This window comes from Labrus mixtus, chromosome 2, assembly GCF_963584025.1.
Source record: "Labrus mixtus chromosome 2, fLabMix1.1, whole genome shotgun sequence".
In the NCBI taxonomy this organism is placed as follows: Eukaryota; Metazoa; Chordata; class Actinopteri; order Labriformes; family Labridae; genus Labrus; species Labrus mixtus.
Window position 1 is genome coordinate 8,664,520 of NC_083613.1, and position 23,222 is coordinate 8,687,741.

General features: G+C 42.2%; 2 protein-coding genes across 6 annotated transcripts; both read right to left on the reverse strand.

The window, feature by feature from the left end:
- Positions 1 to 802: 802 nt before the first annotated feature.
- On the reverse strand, positions 803 to 4,817 carry golga7ba (golgin A7 family, member Ba). The gene is given in 6 exon segments (XM_061049782.1): positions 803 to 2,051; positions 2,163 to 2,264; positions 2,344 to 2,496; positions 3,420 to 3,545; positions 4,567 to 4,614; positions 4,617 to 4,817. Coding segments are annotated over 6 exon segments (699 nt in total). The 5' UTR covers positions 4,803 to 4,817; the 3' UTR covers positions 803 to 1,967.
- Positions 4,818 to 6,303: 1,486 nt separating this feature from the next.
- Positions 6,304 to 20,911, reverse strand: zfyve27 (zinc finger, FYVE domain containing 27). 5 transcript variants are annotated; one of them, XM_061049723.1, is made up of 14 exons: positions 20,557 to 20,911; positions 16,602 to 16,839; positions 16,404 to 16,474; positions 16,120 to 16,306; positions 14,564 to 14,659; positions 14,311 to 14,423; positions 14,087 to 14,205; positions 12,900 to 12,971; positions 12,244 to 12,264; positions 12,018 to 12,038; positions 9,457 to 9,598; positions 9,260 to 9,306; positions 9,066 to 9,147; positions 6,304 to 8,057 (listed from the first exon to the last, which is right to left on the reverse strand). In XM_061049723.1, the coding sequence occupies exons 2-14, from the start codon at positions 16,835 to 16,837 to the stop codon at positions 7,987 to 7,989; spliced, it is 1,278 nt and encodes a 425-aa protein (XP_060905706.1). In that variant the 5' UTR covers positions 16,838 to 16,839; positions 20,557 to 20,911; the 3' UTR covers positions 6,304 to 7,986. The 5 variants fall into 5 exon arrangements, with proteins under 5 accessions (XP_060905706.1, XP_060905714.1, XP_060905723.1 ...); XM_061049731.1 differs by lacking the exon at positions 12,018 to 12,038; XM_061049740.1 differs by lacking the exon at positions 12,244 to 12,264 and having other exon boundaries at positions 20,557 to 20,910.
- Positions 20,912 to 23,222: the final 2,311 nt, after the last annotated feature.

Here is a 23,222-nt window from a genome sequence, read left to right on the forward strand (position 1 = left end):
CTGAACTGTTCGCCAGTCAATCACAGGGCTGACATATCGAGACAGACAACCAGCCACACTCACATTCACACCTGTGGCAAATTTAGAGTCACCAGTTAACCTAACGAGCATGTCTTTGGACTGTGGGAGGAAGACGGAGAACCCAGAGAGAACCCACGCATGCACAGGGAGAACATGCAAACTCCACACAGAGAGGCTCCTGTCAGACGGGGATTGAACCAGGAACCGCCTCGCTGTGAGGCAACTGTAGCCAAATACTTAATATTCTTATTAACACATGCTACCTTCTGTTAGCAGCTGATGATAAGCAGCTAGGAGGGACCGCACAATGCCACTCAGGAACACCACATTCGGCCAGGGTGTCTTTTCCTTCAGAGCATCACATCAGTGGAATTTAATACCTCAGTTCATTCAAGAGTCAACATCCTGTCATTCATTTAAATATAATGTTAAAAAATGGCTCATCGAGAACCAACAATGCCGACACTGATGCTGCACCTACTCTTGGTAACTTCATCATCATGTTGGAGATTATTCGTTCTTGTTACCCAAAGTTGTATTGTATATATCTGTGCTTGTTGTTGTTTTTTGTTTTGTTTTGTTTGTCTTGTTAGGTTCCTTTTCTAATGAACATAATGTTAATGGGTTACATTTAATTCTATGATGCAAAATAACATCTGGCAAAGGGACTGCAGATGAAAATAAGCCTTTCGGCCAATTTGTACATTTATTTTCAAATAAAAGAAAAAAGAAATGATGTGGATTTACAGTTTATTTAAAAAGACAATTTGATCTCAACAGCTGTGATGAAACTGTTTTTATTTGACACCAGTCACACATGTACCTCATTGCCACATGTATCTAACAGTAAGCAGTACGAAAGTTTATTCCTGCACAAAATGTCACCAAAATCAGAGACACATTGACGTTTCTGGGCCAGTGTTTGGCAGTAGTTGTTCTTTGGAAGCTTCGGTAGGGAAGGGTCGGTACATTTTGAAACATTAAAGGTATGATTCAGGAAGACTTTTTGACACCCGTCCTTTGTCTACCAGCAACTGCTTTCAATGCGCAGTATGTCTTTGCATAATCACAATTTAGGAAGAGTTGGTCTCGTTCATTGAAACCAAGAGGATTCGATTGGCGTGTTTGAATGTCCAAAATTAAATAATTGGCTTAATGTAAGAAAAGGAAAGATCTGCTACATTATATACATGGACAGGCTGAATGACATTCATCTGCTACAACATGGTACGATATAAACCAGCAGAAAAGGCAGGAGGAGGTTTCTTCTTACAGATTATGGGTGTTCAGGGGAGGGGGAAATGGCTGAAGTGCTACTATAATACAGTCTACATTTCCTAAAAGCTAGACACTCGGGAGGAGCAACAGATAAAAATGGAAAGCCAGTGCCTGTTGTGCGGAGCGGGCGGTGACGAGTTCAGTCCAGGTACTTGGTTGGTCCGTTGTGGTCTGAGCCGGGCTGAGGACAGCATGGTGCAGCAGTGGAGGCTGAGGTATGAGGTTTGGTGAGGTTTGTGGTCCGTTCTCCTGCCCCAACACTTCCTACCTCCCTCATCCCTCCACCCTTCTCTCCCCTGGTAACTTCAAGGAGGGGGCGACGAGGTGGAGGGAAGGTACAATCACACAAAGTTTACACAAAGTGACTTTTTTTGTCTTTTAACCGAGGCGTCCGACATTAAGCACATTCACACTGCTTTGCAAGAAAAACAACAAAAGTGTGTTTTAAGCGGATGTTGTGAAAAAAGCCTGGAACATTTTTTTTTTTTGCATTTGTTGGCACGTGAGGATTTAAATGCCTATCATAGTATAAAGTTAGTGAATCCTTTGTGTGAGCGTAGCTTTGGGATGAGTGGGTGAAGTGTTGGAACGGGTGTTGTGTTATTGTCCTAAGTTCTCCTCCAGAGTTGTGTGTGATCAGGCGGACTTGGTTGTCGGGAAGTACCCGGTCATCGAGCAGTGCTGCCGGACACGGAGCTGCTCCCTGAGCTGGAGCCACTGGAGCCCCGGTCTTCATAGATGGAGATCTCTATCTGATGGGGAAGAAGTTAGGGACCAAGAATTTGCAGACGTGGTGTGTGGTTAATCATACAGAAAAAAAGGACGCTGATTATAGTAATGCCAAAAACATGAAGGAAGGATACGACACGCATTCCCCTCTCTATTGGATCTGTGATGAGCAGCCCTCTGGGGGCATAGATCTTCTCATTCTGCTCCTGGATATACTTTGCTATCTTCTTCAACACCTGTCACACACAAACAAATGAAGACTTAGGAATGTTGTGGAATACCAGAAAAGTCTAATTATAGGACCAGAGGTCTGACCTTCTCATAGCGTGTCTCCATGCAGAGGAAGATAAGATATGCTGTAGCGCAGGCCAGACAACCCTCCAGGTAAGACTGGCCTCCGATCTTCTCAGCCTCTGCGTAGTAGTTGTTCAGCGTCTTCACGGTGTCCTCAAACAGGGTCCGCTCAATCTGGAGACACAGCAGAGGTCAGGAGAAGCAAAGTTAGGATTGGTTGAGGAATGTCTCTTTTTTAATTATTTGATATAAACAGCAGAAACACAGACAGGACACATTGTAAAGAGAAAGAGAGGGACATGACCTGCAAAAAAAAAAAGGTCACGGGCCAAAATCCAAGCAGGAACATCTCCGTATTGTGTTTATAGATTTATCACAAGGTCATTACTATTATTAGTTCTGCACTGAGATCTTAAACAACGCTAATACCTGCTAGAAGAAGCCAGCAGAAATCGAGTATATCCCCTGTAAATGTCTCTCTGAGTCATGACTGTCAACGAGTGAGAAGCGCAAGTCCCGCTGGTTGTGTTGTTGTCAGAGCCGTGTTCACATCATGTTTACATGGACGGGGCAGCTGGCTCCTCCCCTTGCGTTTAAAAGTTGTTTTAGTCCAGAAAAGAAGTTCAACATACTACTGCCTATTTGAATGTCATGTAAGCTACAAGCTGACTAAAGAGCGCTAACATTAGCCTGCTAACACAACAATGCAGCATACAGGTAATTGCAGCTTGAGTCAAAGACAAATTGCGCTTAATGTTGCTTAATCATGGAGCCTGCTAACTGATAACTCCTTCATGCGATGGGGAGGGGAGGGGCTGGATGAGATCAGAGGCTTTTAGTATGGCAGGGATGTCGCCAAAAAGCAGTTTATTTTGGTTTCATGCCGGTGTTTAAGGGCGACATCTATCTCAAGTAGTCGCACATTCTCCCTTAAATATCTTAACACCAGCAGCTTGTCTTTATACACACACACACACACACACACACACACACACACGCACACACACACACACACACAGAAACATTCTATTATAGCAAAAAAATGATACACATATACATTCGCGTGCAGGTTTAGTCAAACGCTACAGCGTCCTCACCCGGCTCTCCAGCTCAGAGGGGAACTTGGTCTGAAACTTGCAGGTGGTTCCTTCACTGTAGTCTCTCTGGATGAAGACTTTATTCGCCAGAGACGCACTGTGCCTCAACTCCTGCAGATTGTGGAACTGGGGAGGATGAAACACATGCAGAAAAAAACAAAATATTAGATTCAGTGTGCATTTCATAAATCCTCTCAGTGCACCTGTTCACTCCTAATGTGTACAAACGTCGACTGATTCAAAAGTTCTGGATGATGGAGGAGAGGCAGATAAGGTGTGATCAATCACTGTGTGGTCCAGTGTCTGCTGTTGCTGTCAGTTGGAGCAGAGCCCAGTATTGGACATAGTATCACCCCACACACACTCTCTCTCTCTCTCTCTCTCTTTCCTTTTGCTGGTCCTGCTGGGAAGTAATGCTTTCAGTAGACAGACAACATTTCACTACAACAGATCGATCAGGCAGAACAAGATGAGGCAGATGGATAAAGGCCACACAAGCTCTTGTCAGCACACAGTAATGCTGGACATGTTGATTACAACACAGTGCATGTTGGGTAAACAGATATCATGCTCAATACTTTTATACGTTTTTGTACGGGAGAGCGCAGACGGAGGCGGTACAAAAACGCGATGAGGAAGGTCAGGGCGGCTGTCCATGGTGCTGAATCCTCTACGTGTGTGTTCGTTTGTGTGTGGGAGTGTGTGTGTGTGTGTGTGTGTGTGTGTGTGTGTGTGTGTGTGGTCAGTGTGCATACAGTGGCCTGTCACCGGATTAACTGGGCGTCTCAACAGACAACAACAGATCTGCTTTCACCAAAACAGCTTAACATCGAGCAGTATTTCCCTGTTTTCCCCCAATTTCTGTCACCATGAAGCACAGCTGACTTTTAAAATTGCGTTGCATGTTTTTGCCTTTAAAATGCCAGAACAGGAAAAAAAAAAAAAAAAACCGAGCAGCCTCGGACAAAACTGGCATGATAATGTAGGGCAGTGTCGTCCTCAGTGAGTGTTTCAGATTGAGTTGAACGGTGTGCAGCCTCGTTGCCCTCATTGACCGTGTTAACTGCCCACGCTGCTGTTCAATCACATCTTTTGATATGTTGTTTCTATTTTTACAAAGCTGGGAAATAAAACACGGTAAGCTTACCTCTGTCGCCATGTTGCCATCCGTAGCCGCAGGGACGAGTCCCTGGCTGCATGCGCTGAAATCGCTTTAGTGGGACACGGGGACTGGATTGGAGGAGTGGAGGGGGGAAGGGCTGGGGGAGGGAAAGGGGGCGGGGCTTTGACGAGCACGGTGCGTTTGGACGCTGCCCTGAATATAATAGCTTGTCTGCTATCAAAAATGTGCTTCATTAACTGAAGAAAACCAGTAACAGCCATGGCAGTGAGACAGCTTTATAATCAAGAGCCAGTTGTTGATTAAATCCTTTTTTTTTTTCTAAGTTAGAGGCTCCATTCAATGCATTACTGTATTAAATGTTAATCTATCAGCCTTTATCTTCAGAAGCATTAGCTGAGTATGTTTACATCATCAAATAACTGTATTTTCTCTTTTTGTAAAAACAAATGACTCATCCTGCAATCTGGAGTGTTTCTCTTTTGTATTATATTTTTTAATATTTGTATACTTAGCTTGCACCATAGTTCAGAGAGAAACGTTTTTTCGATTTTTCTGTATGTCCAGCACATGTGAAAAATGTGTCAATAAAGATGACTTGACTTTGACTTTTTGACCAATTAAAAAGCTTTGTCAAAGCTAAAGATCCAACCATAGACTGTAAACATTCCAACCCAATTCTCAGTGTTTATGCCCCGCCTTCTGTCCTGTGATTGGTTCTATCCCATTACATTTGGGAATACATTAAGTAGGACATTTGTTGTAGCAAATTATTTTTGCTAGGCTACCTGAGAGCTTTTTGCCCTCCAGTCATCCGTGCTGGTCACGTGACTGAAAGCTTTAATGATGACCCATTAAAAATATTGAACACAAAGTTTGTATGGAAGCCCTAAGATGATATTTTTTACAACTCCTTTTCATGTGTAAGAACATTTCTTCTTCTCAAGATCTTGAGAATACAGAGTATTCACTAATCCATTCAGACGCACACTGATGAAGCAGTAGAAGCAAATACGGGTTAGAGACTTGCTCAAGGACACAACAGCATATGGCTTGGGATTGAACCTAGACCGACTCAACCCCTGAGCCACAGCTGAATCGGCCTAACGGGGGAAAAAAAATCAGTTTAATGCCCTGCACTGATTTTCTCCCTGACACTAGCTGATCTGTAGGCTGCTTTGTGCTGAGGGAAGAGTATTCTAAACTGCTGAGAAGTGATATTTTTTTTGCCTTTAACATCCATCTGCTCTGTTATGAAACAACACTGATGAAGGCTGTGAGTGTGTATTAATACTGTGTGTTCGTAGACTGCCATGTCGAGTCCATTAAAGCCTAAATTCAGATGACACAGTTTGAATTGGACGAAGTCAGGCAACAAAATTAATCCTGAAAAAAACCCTCTAAATATTATTATTATGTGTTCTTTGTCTCCATACTTCTGAAAGTAACACACCAAGGAGGCTGTGCTTTTGAGGTTGTGGCAACTACATTTTGGAACGGTCTTCCCCCTGCCTGAACTGAGAGCCTTGACCTCTGAGGACACTTTTAGAAAGCAGATAAAGACTTATCTGTTCAGACTTGCTTTTGTTTAATCTGTCTGTATTTGATTTAATGTGACTGTCTGTTTGTAATGTCTCAGTTCAATTCTTTATTGTGAAGCACTTTGTGACATCTGTTCTTGAAAGCTGCTTTATAAATAAACTTACTTACTAAAATTCACCAGCAGTGGCTGTGAGAAACAAAAAAAAAAAAAACACTTCCAACTTTTTGGCTTAAAGGTTCTCAAACCATCACAGAGTTTATTTCATAATGGCATTTTCCATCCTTAAAATAAGGGCAACATATACAGAATGAATTAGGTGACATATTTTTTTGCACTTGCTAGAATTTAAATTAAATATATTAGATATAGTAGAACATTTTATAGTCATAGCTTATATATGATTACAATAAAAGCAAAGCAAACAGTTACAATCATCAGTGTCTGAAACATGATTAAAACAACTTTACCACCAAGGTCCACATTTTGGATTATAATGCCTCCACATGAATTCTTCTAAGTCCCGCTTGGAGGAGTGTGAGGCTCTGACGACAGACTTTATTCCAGTTGGGTCGACGTTGATCAAGGGAGAGGATAAGCGCAGGCTCCAGTGACGTCCTGCAGTTAGATTTTTTTATTTTTTTATTTTTTACTGGTTGCAATTTCACTCCAAAAAATCTCGTCACAAGAAAAATGACACAGAAATCAAACACAAATTTGATCCAACTGATTTTGACCAAAATGGTCCATTAGAAAACGTGTTGTTCACGGCACTTCAGAACCCCATCACGGGCAACTCATCCAAAATGTAACATGATTCACTGTGGTCTATTCATGTACTGCCATACAGTCATCATAGCTTCTCTAGCACGTCACATCTGTTCCCTTTATGTCTTGTGAGCTCCTCCAGCTGGTGGGAACACCGGGTAAGAAAACAAAAACTCAAGTGGGTGAGCTTTCTAAAAACTCTGTTGTGCTCTTGAACATGATGCTCTGAGAAAATGCCCCTACATTTACCGACTCAAGGTTGTGATGAACAAAATTAGCATCTTTGTTGTGGAGACAAAAAACTTAGGGTAAAACCTCAAGCTAAATGAGAACGAAAAATCCCTAAAAATGGTGACAAACCCAGAACTAGTGGAATGAAATTGCTGAAGAGCTGCAGGTATAATTGAGTTGGTGGACAGTAAACAGAGCGGCAAAAGTTCGGACAAGTTTGACTGACAGGCCTGCACCAACTCTGGTTATCAGACAACGACAAATTAAAATCTTCTTGCGGTTATGCATCCATCTTTTCATCACAACAAGCCTAAATTCAAACTGCCGTCCTCCGCTCAAGTCCATCAGTTGACAAATATAAAGTCCTCTCAGCATTACAGTAGAGTTCATCTGCTACACGGGGCTGAAGAAATCAACATTCAAGTGAAATCAGCTTCGTCTCGTTGCAAAGCATGAAAAAGCAGAACCATTGACAGCCTTCAACATGATTTGTCTCAGCTGACACCACCAACTCAAGCTGGCCTCCAACCTGCAAGCTTTGCACTTCCCTCTGCTCAGCAAAAGGAAAAAGGTCCTTTGATTTTGGAGCCATTGTGCTCTGTAGAAAGTCGTGTTGAGTCATTAGTTCCAGTTCTTCATTTAAAGAGATGAACGAGGAGATATTTAACATATTACAGAAGAAGTCTGATAAGATACACATATATAGCTCCGAGGAGGGATGCAACGGGTCAAGGCAAGGTGGTGGTGGTGGGGGGGGGAGGGCGTTGGAGTTCAACTTAGGAGGTATTTTGACAGGAAGTCAAAGTGCCTTAGCTTAAAAAAGAACCAAGGCATGAGAGGGTTTCAGTGACTTGGAGTAAGCTTCAGGGGGAAAAGAGAGAATCATCTCCAGCTGGAGACACGCCAGCTCATTGCAACTTGATGAGAGAGGAATTACAGGCAGCGCAAACAAACACTGTCTCTCTCTGGGCCTCTGGAGCTGAAGAACAAACAAACAATAAGAGAGTTAGATCATGACTCTAAGTTAAAGCAAGGAGCGCACTCACACTAGGCAAAGTTGCCCCGTACCCCCCCCCCCCCCCACCCCTCCCATTCCCCCGCTGGCCTGCTCTCACACTGCTCCAGGACTAACCGGGCCTGAGCACGGTTACCTCTTGTACATACGGTCATAATATAACTCATGCATGCTTTATGTGATAAGGAAGCGTGCTTAGTTTACGAGACAGGCGGACTCCAAAAAAAAAAAAAAAAAAGTAAAAAGTGGACATGCAGCTAAGAGAACAACAACACAGAGAATATTACTGCACTTATGGACTTTTTGGACTTTTTTCAGTCATTTTGGTCAGATACAACCATTAGACTCTGAGGCCCGTATTCAAAACATATTCTTCAAGTAGTTTTTGAAGAACATTTCTCCACTTTCTCCTCAGCTTGAGAAACTCTGAAGCCGGTTAAATGTCCTCCACACTACTCCTAACAGTTTTACACCTTAGGAGCTCTCTTAAGGGCTAAGATGCTTTGTGAATAACTTTTATCTTTACAAGGATCTAGTCTCACTTTGAGGGAAAATTCTTAAAAAATGTCCTGATTCTTATAATTTTCTTAGAATTGTGTCACTAGTAGCAACTCTACTCAGGAAGCTTTGTGAATACGGCCCCGGGATTTCTCGTTAATGGAAGGCTGCGATGGATTATACTTCATGTTCACGTTGTGTACCCGTGCTTATGCTCGTGCATGAACAACGGTACCGTGGTGAAGCGCAACTCTTCCAACTGTGCCAGGGCGAAGGAAGTGTACGGCGCACTCGGACTAGTTAAAGGAACTGGACTTTGGGGGTCAAACGTGCTCAGACACAGTATTGATTGCCCAATGTGAGTGCACCCCAAGAGCAGCAGAGTTAGGATATCACAGTGTGAAATATTGAACCATCTTGAACAATATTTCTAGTAAAAGTATTTTTTTTCACATCAGTATCATCCTTGATTACCTGTTGCTCCCATGCAAGACCTCAGCACCTTGAAGGAGCAGCATCGAGAGCAGAAGCTGTTGCCACAGTTACTGCAGCTCCTCTGAAAGACACACACACACGGCAGTGAAGCATGTGCCAAGCTAACACTGAGAGAGAAAATAAATACAATGATGATGTAATGCCTAAATATATCACAAGTTTTTTAGTCTCACCCTTTTCTTCAGCACGGAGAAGACGGCATTACAGTTCGAACAGTTGCCTTTGGAGAAGACGACAGAAAGAGAGATAGCTTTATATGAACTGCATCCGCTCAGAGCTCAAACATGAGGATTACTCACAGAGATTCTCTTTTTAGAACTATAGTTAAGGAGAGGAAATCGAAGTGGTGGATGAGTCAGAGCACACCGACCTGCGCTGGTGGTGGGGTAGCGTTTACGCAGTTTCTCGGTCAGTTTGGAGACCTTCGCGCGTATCGGCTCGTTGCGGCTCAAGAGACCATTTTCAGAGATGGTGTCATACTCGGGTGCACCGAGGGGCCCTTCATCATCCTCCTGAGAGAGAGAGAGAGAGAGAGAGAGAGAAGCAGGTAAAGAGAGGGAGACAAAGAAAAAGCCTGTGAGGTACAGTGTAAGAAACAGTAAGATGAGCTGGTCTTACAGAGTATAAAAAACCCAGCCAAGAACCAGAGCCAAACCCAGCAGGAGAGCTGAACCGGGTCAAAGTCATTGTGATGAGTTCAGCCAGTTGGACAAATAGACTTTTGGCACATTCATTCAGCATGATAAAAAAAAAAAAAAAAGATAGTTACACTGCAAGAGAGAGAAAAACATGCAGCTGCACTTCATCTACAACCACCTCTAATAGTTGGGATGTTGTGAAAAATCTTATTAAAAACAGAAAAAGATGATTTCCAAATTTGTGGAAACCCCGTATTTAATTAAAAATCGCACAAAGACAACACATCGAATGTTGAAACTGAGAAATGTATTGTTTTTGGAAAATAACATGTTCAATATGAAGTTGGGACAGGGTCATGTTTACCACTCTGTTGAATCATGTTCAAGTGTTCTGTGAACTGACGAGACTATTTTCTGTCATTCTGAAAGTGAAATGTTTTCACCACCATTCTTGCTCAATGTAGGATTTCAGCTGTTCAACGGTTCAGGGTCTCCGTTGTCGTGTTGTAAGCTTCATAATGCTCCAAACATTTTCACTGGGTGACAGGTCAGGCCTGCAGGAAGGCCAGTTTATCATCCAGACCATGCTGGTGTAAAACATCCAGAGTGCGGTTTAGCGTTGTCTTGATGACATAAGCTAGGCCTTCCCTGAAGAATATGTTGTCTATTTGGCAGCATTTGTTTCTCCAAAACCTGTTTATATAGTCCAGCGTACAGAGATCTCTTCAGATGTTCTGAATCTTTTAATAATATCATGTACTGGAGATGATGAAACCCCCTTTATATTTACAACTGTACATTAAAGACGGGCTGAAATTGTTGCATAATTAACCATTAATGTCTTTCACTAAGACAACAAGCCTTAATGCTCCGATCAGATTTGTTTTTCTGGCTGATGCAGGATAAGAGCCAAAGGTCGGATTTGAACCTGGGCCGCCCGCTTGGAGGACTACAGCCTCTGTACATGAGGCACGCTCACGGACCACTTGGCTACTGGCGCCCCCACATCACTTTTTAAATGTGGCCTGTAACAGATCTGAATCACACAGGAGCAAAAAAAAAGAAAAACAGATTCAGGTTACTTCTGTCTGCAGCGTGAGGCAGCCAAAGTGATTTGGGACACCTTCATGTGTGGCTCCAAATCAGATATGAGTCAGATCTCCACAGCGTGCTGTGTGTGACATGTTTGTGGATGTTCTTTTGCACGTGTGGGGCATTTCAGGATCATGACCAGTTCACACAGGAGTCTGATACAGGCCAGACAAACAGACAAACAAATCCATCTGAGCAAAAAAAACATCTGAATTAGAGCATGAAGGCATGCAGTGTGAACGCAGCCAGAGTGATGAACCCCTCCCATCTTTACTTCAGAAAGACTTGGCCTCCCCCAACGCTCTTTTTTTTACCCCATCATGTTACTCAGCTGTTTCCAGGTAAAACCATTAACTGTGAGGAGTTCCACTGGGTGTTTTTTTTAATGGTTTTCAAAACTTTTTTGGTCTTTTGTTGTCACTGTCACAACTTTAACTGTCACAAAACAATACAACTTCTTAGTTTCAACATTTGATACGTTTTTTTGTGCTTCAAAAAACAAAATCAACTAAAGGGCTTCAATGTTTTAAAAATCATCACATTCTGTTTTTACTAACATTTTCCATAACGTCCAATACTTTGTAGGAAATGAGGTTTTATCTACCAAACAAAACGACACCAAAGCCTCTGAGGAGCTGAGAAATAAACTATTTTCTCCGTTATAACCATGTAAGCTGACTTTAAAAAGATATAATAGCCTTTGTTTTGACCTCTTTATCTCCATATATTTATCAGCAACAACATTATAAGATGAAGAACCAAAGAGTGAGAAGACAACATAGGAAAGAAAATATATTTTCTTCCATGTGTTAGAGAACCTCCCACCCTGAACAAACAGGGAGCAGGAGAACTTGTTTCTGCTCGCTGTGTGTTGAAAAGCAGAACGTGAAGAAAACACAGCAGCTATATTAGACACCACTAAACTGACAGAGATTCTAGTATAAAGGTAATTTAGCAGCACGTTGTACGTGTCATGGGTTGTCATTTGATATGAACTGTTGCAACTTTTTTGTCCATGAAACGGCTTGAAGAAAGAAAAGCTGATATTCAGTATGTCTCATGAACAATGGCAGTGATGCAGACTCCACATGAATAAGCACCCTGTGTGATGGGATTTATCACTGCAACATAACTCGTGCCAAATGAACAAACACGTGACTGGATGGAGGGAATGATGGCTGGATGGATGAAATCCACTTACCACTAAGACCAGAGGGGTTTCCTAACCAGGAGGCAGAACAACACATGAGAACAAAGTTACACAATGTGAGAGTGAACACAGGAGAGTACCCCAACCATGCTTCACAGGGCACAGCGAGAAGTACACTACGAGGTCGACAGGTTATAACACATCAAGTCATCATTCATGGGTCAGATTGTTCCACACAGGCAGGTAAGTGGGGGGGGGGGGGGGGGGGGGCACTCACCTGCAGGGACAATGAATGCTCCTGAGTTCAGAGGGCAGCAGAGAAAAAGAGGAGGTAACATATCATAAGATGGTTTTAAGAAACGTCATTCAAAGATGTAAAGTTTCTTCCTGCCACATTTATTTAAGAGAGGCTGCAGAACATTTTTAAACCCCCTCTCATGCAGCACACATAAACTGTTTTCAAACATGCACTTCTGAAAACTTCTAGAAAAAGCATTCCTGCTTTGATGACAGTTTTGCTTTTATATCAATGCTTCTTATAAATGGATGAATTCAGGGAATGAGAGGTAAAGTTCATATTTGTTAGCAGAAAAGAGTAAAGAGCAGCTTGATTACGTGCACGATGACAAACACCAGTCAGTCACTAGTCGCGTGATATAAGCGCCATCACGCCCTCCACGCAGACCACCCGCTTGGAGAACTATAACCTCCACACATGGGGTGGGCACACTAACCACTAGACTACCGGCGCCCCAGAATCTAGATTTTAACTGTGTGACAGTTATCAGGCTCCCCGGTGTCTGTTAATCCATCATCTTATACATTATTTTGAAGAAATAGACAAAAAAATAAGAACTACAACACCACACTGACAGGGGCATTAAAGAAAACCACCTCTATTACCCCCTGAATCAAAGTTAGAGGAGTATTTACCTCAATAGCATCTTTAAATTCATCATCAGGCTCCGCCTCCTCAGCTTCCTCCACACTGCCAGGAGACAGGTCCTGTCATCAGACAGACACACACACATACACACACACACACACACACACACACACATTTTAGCGCACGTTAGAAACGTTCTTTTTGTGTTGATTTTGGCGACATCTTGGACAAAGTGATAAGTTCGATCTCTTTGCTTTGTCCTGAACCTGTTTAAGATTTTTTTAAATATAGAATGTAAAATCTCTTTAACCAATCAGATTCAATTCATTTCAGACTGTTTCAGAAGACTTTTACAGGATCTTAAACATATTAATAACATGCTAAAAAGCTCCATTAAGGTAGCTTCTCTACACTCAGTGTGGTTATTCACTGAATGTAGGTGAAGGTGATTCATCTGAGATTGTAAATTTAACGGGATAAAAAAAACACCTGAAAGAAGAGCTCTGGTTGAAATGTTGAGAGCTTGATGGAATAAAAACATTTACATTTTTACATATTTTATTAATCCCTGAGGGAAATTCTGGGTCTACACTCTGTTATTGAGAGACATGCTGCTCACACACAGGACATAAAAACACACACATGCACAAACAGGACCTGTGGACATGCACTAGTGGAGAGATGTCAGAGTGGGGCTGCTACACAGGGAGCGCACCAGAGTTGTTGGGGCTTCTGTGCGTTGCTCAAGGGCACCTCGACAGTAGTTGTGAAGTGACCTGGCACCTCTCCAGCTACCAGACCAGCTTCTGTATTTTTGGTCCACATTGGGACTTGAACCCTTGACCCTCCAGTTCCCAACCCAAGTCCCTGCAGACTGAACTACTCCGGCCCTTTTATGCCATTTGATCAAGTGTAAGACGACATATCTTCTTCCTTAGTCTGCTGCTTTTGCACTGCACCTCCGTGATGTGCGTATAACTACTCCCTTTTTTCTATATCATAGGATGATCAAAAATGTTCTTTAACCTTGATCACCTTCATGACTTTTTACTTTGCAGTTAGCTTGTGATTAGCCAGAGGCTTCAGGGAAATGTAAATCACATTACTCTGATCTCATCCACGCCACAGTGAGAGATTCAACTCCAAATAAAACAACTGGCTCCACAGTTGGATCGATTCAATCCCTCAGTAGTCACACACATGCACTTTTCTCCGCCCCGCTCCTTCCTCTCACCTCCAGACTTGTTGGTGTGGGCGTCCTGTCCAGCAAGTTGCACAGTTCCTGGTCCTCCGCCGTCCCCTCCAAGGCCGCGGTCTGTCCCATGTGGGTGAGCTTCCGAAGGTCCATCAAAACTGGAGGCACAGGACAAAACACATAATTCTGCTTTATAACTTTATATATATATAAATATGTGTGTGCTTTTGAATATGTGCTCCTTTGGGATGGGATGGACTTACCTCTGCAGAAGTCTCTGTTCCACAGGAAGATGGTGCTGTTGAGCCCGGCGAGTAGCCAGCCCACTGGAGCAGCGTACAGCAGACACACCAGGATTAACACCCCGCCATAAAACCTAAAGGGAGGTAGTACAAGTGTCAGGATGAGCTTGATGCTGTGCGATACATTCTAGTATAGTATACATGAAATAAAGAACTTGGCTGGTATATGCTGAGTAGTACACTCGGTGATATTGTGTGTTGTGTAGGAGCAGACCTTGATGACTTGGTGTGATTATCCCAGTACAGGACCTTGTAAATTGCCTCTGCTGACAGACAGGCAGATGACAACATGTCGTCTAGGTGCTTCAACCTGACGAGGAAAAAGAAACACACCCACAATCACAAACAAGAGTAAGAACAAAGACACACTTCAACCCACACATGAACCAGTTCCAGTTTCAAGTTAGACCTAATCATTGTTCATTAAATAGCAATTGTATGATGGTAGGTTTTCTAATGGTAATTTACAAAGAAAATAAGAAAGTTTAAACTGGATCCTTTGGAGTCTGTGAATACAGACACTGCTGCAGTGTAAACACACCTCGAGGAGACACAATGTTTTGTGTTTTGGTGAGAAACGGTGAATGTGTGAATGTTAATCAGGTGACTTGGGATCAAAAACAGCACAAAGTGAAGTGACACCAAAGTGCTGTCCACACACAAATAATGATATAGTCAATAAACTATTGACATTGTTAGAGCCATTTGTGTGTTCTATATATACAGTATGTGTGCTCTCTGTGGTAATTCCTTGTCGTCACAGTAGCTGGCATACTGCCTTTGGTGTTGGAAAAGGTACAATTAGAGGAAGGGGTAATCAGTGACAGGGGAGCAACTTAACGTGAGAAGTGTAACGTGAATTGAACATTTAGCCTGGCTTTTGTTTTGCGTTCAAGTTGTATGAAGACGACCAGAAGATTTGATGTTACTGGACGATTCAGATTAAACCCGTTTGAGTGTGGCAAGCACGGATTAGTTGACTTGAGTTATTGCCACGCAACACGGAAGACGACGCGTCAGTTAAGGTACGGTAGGCTCTACGTCAAAAAAATCTCAAGAAAAAATCTCAAACACTGCTCAGCTCCAGCTTCTTCAAAGTAATAATTTTCTTGTGGTATTTTTGGTTGATGTAGTCGTAAACAAAAATGTTTTGGGGGGTTTGGACTACTGATCACTTGAACAATAGACCTCAGGACATCACTTTTGATTTCAGGAAATTGTATAATATTGTATAAAATTGTATTGAAAAAGGTTCTCGCTGACATTTTTCATACCAGTTTTTTTTTTTTTTTTTCTTAATCTTTTCAAACTGAAGGAAACACTTAGTCTGATCTAAAATACTTAAATATAATATTTCAAGAAATGAGAACAGAATGATCATTGGACTGCATATCAGAATGGATATCAGTCCCACAAACGGCTGCCCTCAGTCAGAACACTGGGAGAGGGGTGGGGGATGAGGGGAGGTGATGCACTAAGGAAGGTTTGGTTTGAGAGAGCGGTGCAAAGGTGCAAACATTATGCCTTTAAAAAAAGACCGGTTTAAAAGTATCTGATAAACTACAGAACATGTAAACAAACCAGGTTCTAAAGTTCAACTCGAGAACCATTCCGTTTCCTTGACGCTCTATCATCATCAGGATACTCCTCAACCTGGCAGCATTATCAAATTAAATTGAATGATGACAAATGTTGACTTTGATTAATGGAGTAAAAAAGATCAGGATCAGATTTTTAGATATCACCTAGCCCTAGTGAGCCCAGTCTTACAGGTCTTTGACTTCCAGCATGGCCTCCTGTTTGGTGAGGTGCACCGTCTGCAGGTCTCTGCGCTGCACTGCATGAAAACGTTTCTTCTGGAGCTCAGCTTCTGAGGCTCGGCCCCCACACCTGTCCTGCAGGTAACCCAGGGCCGCAGGCAAAGACAGCGCCAACACACCCAGTGTAAACCAACCCACTGATAGAAGAGAGGCAAACACAGCATCAGGTTAATAAATTATTCAATTAAACCGCCCAAACAAAAGTCAATATGAACGCCTAGAGCCTCATGTTACCTTCAGTCACAGTGCAGAAGAAGACATTGAGGAATACACAGGCCAGCAGAGAGCACACAGGCATCTTCCATCTGAGGGATGAATAAATGAAGATGGGATTAAATATTATATAGAAACGGAGTAGGCCTTTCTATTCATAGACAAAACAAAGATGTCATATGATGCTCAAACAAGCCACACACAAACACACATACACACCCGAGCAGGAAGCGCATCAGCTCCACTGCATCTGTGACCGGTTCTAGAAACAGGGCCATTCTCTTATAGGACACAACCATGTTGAGGAGATCAAAGTGTTGTGTACACCGCGGGCTCCCAAGCTCAGAGGCGTCTGGAGACCCAGGGGTCTCTTTGGATAATCTGTGCACCAGCTCGGCTCCTTCCCCTGCTCCCTGTGAGGGGTCCTGGGACACTCCGGTGTTGTGCATCGTCATTCCTGTACAGGCAGAGGAAAAGGAAACAGGCTGGATTGAAATGGTGAAAAGGCAAAAGATCCCTGACATGTTGATGTCAAACACACCTGAAGAGATAAACCTGAGAGACCCTGCCACTGACACCAGACTCTTAGTTCATGCCAGGTAGAGAGGCTTAGACCTTTCAGTCAATCACATTTCATTTTTAGCATCATAAACATTAACATGCATAATAAAAAAACATTATTGACTCACAATTAATAAGAAAATGTTCAAAGTACAAAATGAGCTATCAGATGCAGCCCTGGGTCCATGTGGCGTGCATTTAAACCATTTGACAATTAAGATGAAGCCCTAGCTGGCCTTTAGCTACTCTGGGATCAATTAGTTTCATTATGGTGCAGACTGTTAGGTTAGCTATAGCACAACTGAGGAGAGGAAAAGAGAGAGGGACATTTGGTCCACCAACACCTTGTGATGAGAAGAAGCACTTCGGCAATTTGGACATTTTAAGATTGAAGAGTACAAAGTGTTACAAAGATAGGTACTGTGCAAGAACGTGCCAGACACCAGAGATGTATAGGTTATGTTAAAACCTATATCAAAAATTGTACATTTGTTAATTTGTTGTATGTCATATTGTCATCACTCCAGGCGGTGTACCACAAATGGTGTCATACCACCAAAACATGCGATCGCTCAAGCCAGCTCAGCTGTCTGACGAGGTAATGGCTGCCATGCCTGCCCAAAAGGTCTTTACCGCACTCTCTACAGACGAGGCCTCATCTCTGAACAAACTCTGCCCTCTGGTGTCCAAACCCGCTTGCAAAACCCACCCTAGCCTATGGCTCCTGAAGTCATAAGAGAGCAAAGAGCAGGGCTGAGGTCAGCAGAGAGAAAATGGCAAAAATCCAAACAGTCCGCTGACCTCAATGACTATAAGCAAAGACTTGTCTCATTCTCCTCCAGCCTGAAAACGGCCAAGACAACATATTATCAGAACAAGATATGCAATGCCACATATACAAGAAAAATGTTTTCTGCTTTTAACTCACTGCTTCAACCACCTCCTCCTCCACCCTCTGATCTGTTCACACCAGACATATTTGCCTCGTATTTTACTGAAAAGTTTGCAACCATCAGTAACCAGTTTTCTGAGCCTGACCAACTCAGCTCAAAGGCACCAACCAAAAGTGCCTCACTCGACTCATTCTCCTCTCTGACTGAGGATGAAGTCTCTAAGCTTGTGCTAGACTCTCGGCCCACCACCTGTCCTCTGGACCTAATACCATCAAGCCTCCTGCAGACCATTTCCTCTCTGCTTAATGCTGCACTTAAGCATATCATCAACTCCTCTCTGTCAACGGGTGTGTTCCCCACCGCATTCAAGCAAGCTCGGGTCACCCCTCTGCTCAAAAAACCCACACTAAACCCAGCCCAGGTTGAAAACTACAGACCGGTTTCTCTTCTGCCCTTTCTGTCAAAAATACTTGAGCGCACAGTCTTTAAGCAAGTCTCTGAGTTCCTGTCCAGAAACGATCTGTTTGACCCAAATCAGTCAGGCTTTAAGCGGGGCCACTCTACTGAAACTGCACTACTGTCAGTAACAGAATCACTACGAGCTGCCAGAGCTGCGGGTCAGTCCTCAGTTCTATTACTGCTAGACCTGTCTGCTGCCTTTGACACAGTCAACCATCAAATTCTCCTCTCCACGCTCTCTGAACCTGGCATCTCAGAATCTGCCCTCTGCTGTTTCGTGTCCTACCTCTCTGGGCGATCCTTTAGAGTGTTGTGGAAGGGAGAAGTGTCCAAAGCGCACAGCTTATCCACAGGGGTACCTCAAGGGTCAGTGCTTGGTCCCCTTCTCTTCTCCATATACACAAGCTCACTTGGTTCAATAATCCGCTCTCATGGCTTCTCATATCACTGCTATGCTGACGATACCCAGCTCTTCCTGTCATTCCCGCCAGACGATGTTACAGTCTCTGCAAGAATCTCATCATGCCTTGCTGATATCTCTAAATGGATGAATGAACGCCACCTTCAACTCAATCTTTCAAAGACTGAGCTCCTTGTCATCCCAGCCAGTCCCTCTATGTAACCACAGATCAATATCCAGCTTGGAACAACCAAACTCATGGCCACAAAGTCTGCCCAGAACCTGGGTGTCATGATTGATGACCAGCTAACTTTTAAGGTTCAAGTAGCCTCGGTCATGTCGATTTGCCCTGTACAACATCAGGAAGATCAGACCTTACCTGTCAGAACATGCTACACAGCTCCTGGTACAGGCTCTTGTGATATCACGCATCGATTATTGCAACTCTCTGCTGGCAGGTCTTCCTACATGCACTATCAAACCTCTGCAGATGATACAAAATGCAGCAGCACGACTGGTCTTCAACCTTCCTAAAAGAGCACATGTCACTCCGCTGTTCATCTCCCTCCACTGGCTCCCAGTTACTGCTCGCATCAAATTTAAAACTCTGCTGCTCGCTTACATAACAGCGACAAAAACGGCTCCTCCTTACTTTAACTCTCTCGTCCAGGTCTACACTCCCTCCCGCCCACTACGCTCTGCCAATGAAAGGCGTCTGATCCAACCTTCACATTAGGGTCCTAAGTCTCTGACTAGACTCTTCTCCTCTGTCGCCCCCCGGTGGTGGAATGAACTTCCAAACTCCATTGGATCTGCACAGTCCCTCTGCACCTTTAAGAAAAAGCTAAAGACCCAGCTCTTTCATGAATACCTACTAACTTACTGATGATGGTCTCGATATCATTGATGATGATGATGATGGTTGTGACGATTGTTTTTGTTTGATAACGATGACTTATAAGATGGTTTCTATACTGATTAGAGCTCTCAAGAACTGCCGTCAATGTTGTGCTTTGCCTCTGGTCACTTCCTGTCAGCACCTGTGTGTCCAATCAGACTCAAAGCTCATAGTTTGCTCTTACTGACATTGTTCCCTTTTTTCTAGATCCTTGCTTGTGTTGTACTTACTCTCTGATGTACGTCGTTTTGGATAAAAGCGTCTGCTAAGTGAATTGTAGAATTGTACACCATAACATCACAGTTAGGTGTAGTTACTCATGCAGTAAAGACTCGGCTCTATATAACCATGCTGGTTACCTCTTACACATAGAAACTTGTCTTTTCACAGCTTTGCAATACATTTTAAATTTGGATTCAACATTATGAAAGTTGAAGAAAGCAAAAGTCTGCCACACCCAACACAAGCACAAAACTCTTCAAAGCTTGAAGAAAAGATATGCAGTAAAACATGTTTAGCAATACCATCTTTGCAGAGGCAAGATGGATCTCTATCAGTGGGGTGCAATAGCTTTAAACAGTTTAAGATGATCATTAAACAGTGACCATACTAATACAAAATAAGTCTCAGAAGAGCTACTTTAGTTTGTAGTTTTGCACAAACGGAAACATTTACTTTCGCTTGTATTTGTACTTGAGGTCGTGATGTTCAACATAAGTAATCATAACTTCATAGGAGTTCATTTTGACTACACTTCATAGCTGGATATCCTCATTTGCATAATCGTGTCAAATTATACTCTTAACAACCTTAACCAGCCGAGAGAAAAAACCAGCATCTACTAAAATCAGTGCTTATATTTCATTGGCCTGTGAGAAGCTGTCAAACAGGAAAGTTAACTTGACACTGTAGCTACATGATATTTCAGCCTAACTATGTCTATACAGTAAGAGGGACACTTACCCCGAGTTGTCTGAACCACAACAGCAGACTTGTGAAGCAGCAAAGGCGCTGAGAGGAGAGGAGCTCACTCAGGCGCAACTAGCGAGTCTCACCGACTTCATCCGCCTGGAGGAAGCGAGATCCTCCTAATGCAACCGGCCTGGTACTCATGACAGCAGCCTGCCCTCCTCCGTGGGCACAAACGTGTTAAAGACGAGCTGTTTTATATAAGAGGCAAGCTGTCTGAAGAGAAACCACGACGGGAAAAGCAGTTGTGTTTGTCTGAGGACGGGTTGTTGTCTCTGTTAGCTTCGTTAGCTCCGTGTTACTCCTAGGACGTCCACTTCCTCCTTTAATCCAGGCCGCGTAATGGATAGCAGAGAAACAGGATTACGTCTCACACAGTCGATCACAGAGTCAAATGATTTCTCAGCTGCGGAGTACTATCGTCATGTTGACTGTGTGCACTTTGATAAACCACGTCGTTTAAGCTTCTTTCAGTGTTTAGTGGGGATTAAAGAGATGAACTCAGACAAAGATAATGTAGGCAGGGATGTGACTTCAATTGAACACACACACACACACACACACACACACAAATATTTTTTTTATTTCATGCTCAGTGGAAATTTCTATGTAAATAAAGTTGTGTAATATTTGGTTAGTTACAAAAAAAGAGAGCGAAAAGAAAAGATGGTCAAGTTTGTTATAATTATTCATATGCATGGGCAGGAAAACACAATAACTTCACATTCAAAGAGCAGGTTTATATATATGTGGACATGGATATATTCAACTATCCATACATTTGCAATTAGATACATAATAAAGCAAGTACACTTAGACAGTTGAATATACATTTACTTCAACTTCTACTCATTCCTGCCTCACTCAAAAATGTAAAGGCACACACACACACGCTTCATGTTATTTTTCAGTGTGGAGTCAGACACAAAACATCCTCTTATTTCTATTTCTAAGAGCCTGCTGCCACAGTGTAAATAATGATGTACTAATACACTTTATAGTGAAGCTGCTAAACATTTCATTAGGGTTTAATTATTCCAGCTCCCCCAGAGAGAGTCTGGTCCGATCAAGCTCTACCTGTCTGCAGACTCAGTAGTTTGGTTAGATGATTTAATATTGAAATAGAGGCACAGTGTGTGTACGCCTGCGTTTGTTTGTGTGTGGATGTGTTTTTACACAGTATGGCAACAATGTCCACTATAAAAGGTTTTTAAATATAACCTATTAAATAGGTACATCGTTAAAACTTGGCCTCACATCTGTATAAAAAATGAAAATACATTTACATCTGTCATTAAACAAACAAATCAGATGTGTTTACTGTCCTTCACATATTAACATTAATGTTGTATGTTCCTGTTGTCGTTGTTCATGTATTTATTTGTATGTTCACCTTGTATTTTTCCTGATGTTATATTTGAAAGGTGAGATGTGTTTCACTTTGGGACGTTTTGAATATTTGACCACACCTGCCATCATAGTGCCTTTCAGCCATTGGTGTAAAAATGTGTGTATATATATATATATATATATATATATATATATATATATATATACTGTATATATATACGAGCCCCCCTCCTTTGTTAGAAAATCATCACCTGAAAAAGACGTCTGGCCGAAACATTGGGATTAATAAAAACATTTTTTTGTGGCATTTAATCAAGTGAGCGGGCCTATCTTCTTCTTCACATTCTCCACTGAAACTTAAAATGATCAATGAACTTCACAATACACTCAGGACATCAAAGGTTTAGAAGTTGAGTAACTGTTGACTGCATGTTTATTGACCCCTCATAACTCATCCAATCAAGACCATTAGGCTGTTTTCGTTCTCTTGATTTGTGGCACTTCCTCCTTCATAGAAAGAGGTGACTGATCAGCTTGAATTCTTCTCTGCTGAATACACTTCTCTAGTTCCGAACTCAATCAAGGAGCCCCCAGCCAGTGATCAATTCATCAGAGTGAACTTCAGCCCATTGTCTAACAGATTGTCTTGTTGTGAGCCCTGACGGGCAGTAAGGACAGTGATCATGAAGGCTGAAATATTAACTGTGCACTCATTTTTTAGGTCTCTATTGACAATAGTTGAAATGGTCCTTACCTGATACATTACTTTATCTGAAAAGTCATCCAGTTTTTTATTTGTTGAAAAGGAGAAATACTATAATAGTTATGCATATCATGTTTTAATTAAAAAATGTTTGTTTTTTTCATTTGGATGGTTTTGTGTGTTTATTAATAGGACTTATTATACCCTAAAATAATGCAAACGTATGCAATTGAACAATAATGACAGGTGTTGGAACTGCAACAAAGAGAAATACCTTTTTTTCCAGATGGAAATGCTCAAAATTGTAGCATTTCTGAAAGCGACCATCAACTCTATCTACAATTATTCAAAAGAATATTGCTCTAGATACCAAGTCATGATCTATATGGATGATAAAATCTGGCCACATGAGTGGTCTTATGAGTGTGAAAAGAGTCATTTAGCCTTTAACTGGAAGATTATATAAATGAGAAATCAAGTTTACAAACCTTTGAAACATTACTAAGTTTAGAACAAATAACTAACTTCATTTACACCCGCTTATTAAAACCTGAAATCAGATTAATCTAAATATATTTAACAGTAATAATGTCCTTGATAACTGAGA

Bases quoted from the DNA above. Each gene is read 5' to 3' on its own strand.
- zfyve27 (XM_061049723.1), bottom strand. From the start codon at position 16,837: ATGACGATGCACAACACCGGAGTGTCCCAGGACCCCTCACAGGGAGCA. The intron at 16,475-16,601 runs GTGTGTATGTGT...TTCATCCCTCAG, and splicing joins CTGATGCGCTTCCTGCTCGG to ATGGAAGATGCCTGTGTGCT. The intron at 8,058-9,065 runs GTAATCAAGGAT...TTTGTTCTTCAG, and splicing joins GTCTTGCATGGGAGCAACAG to CTCCAGAGGCCCAGAGAGAG.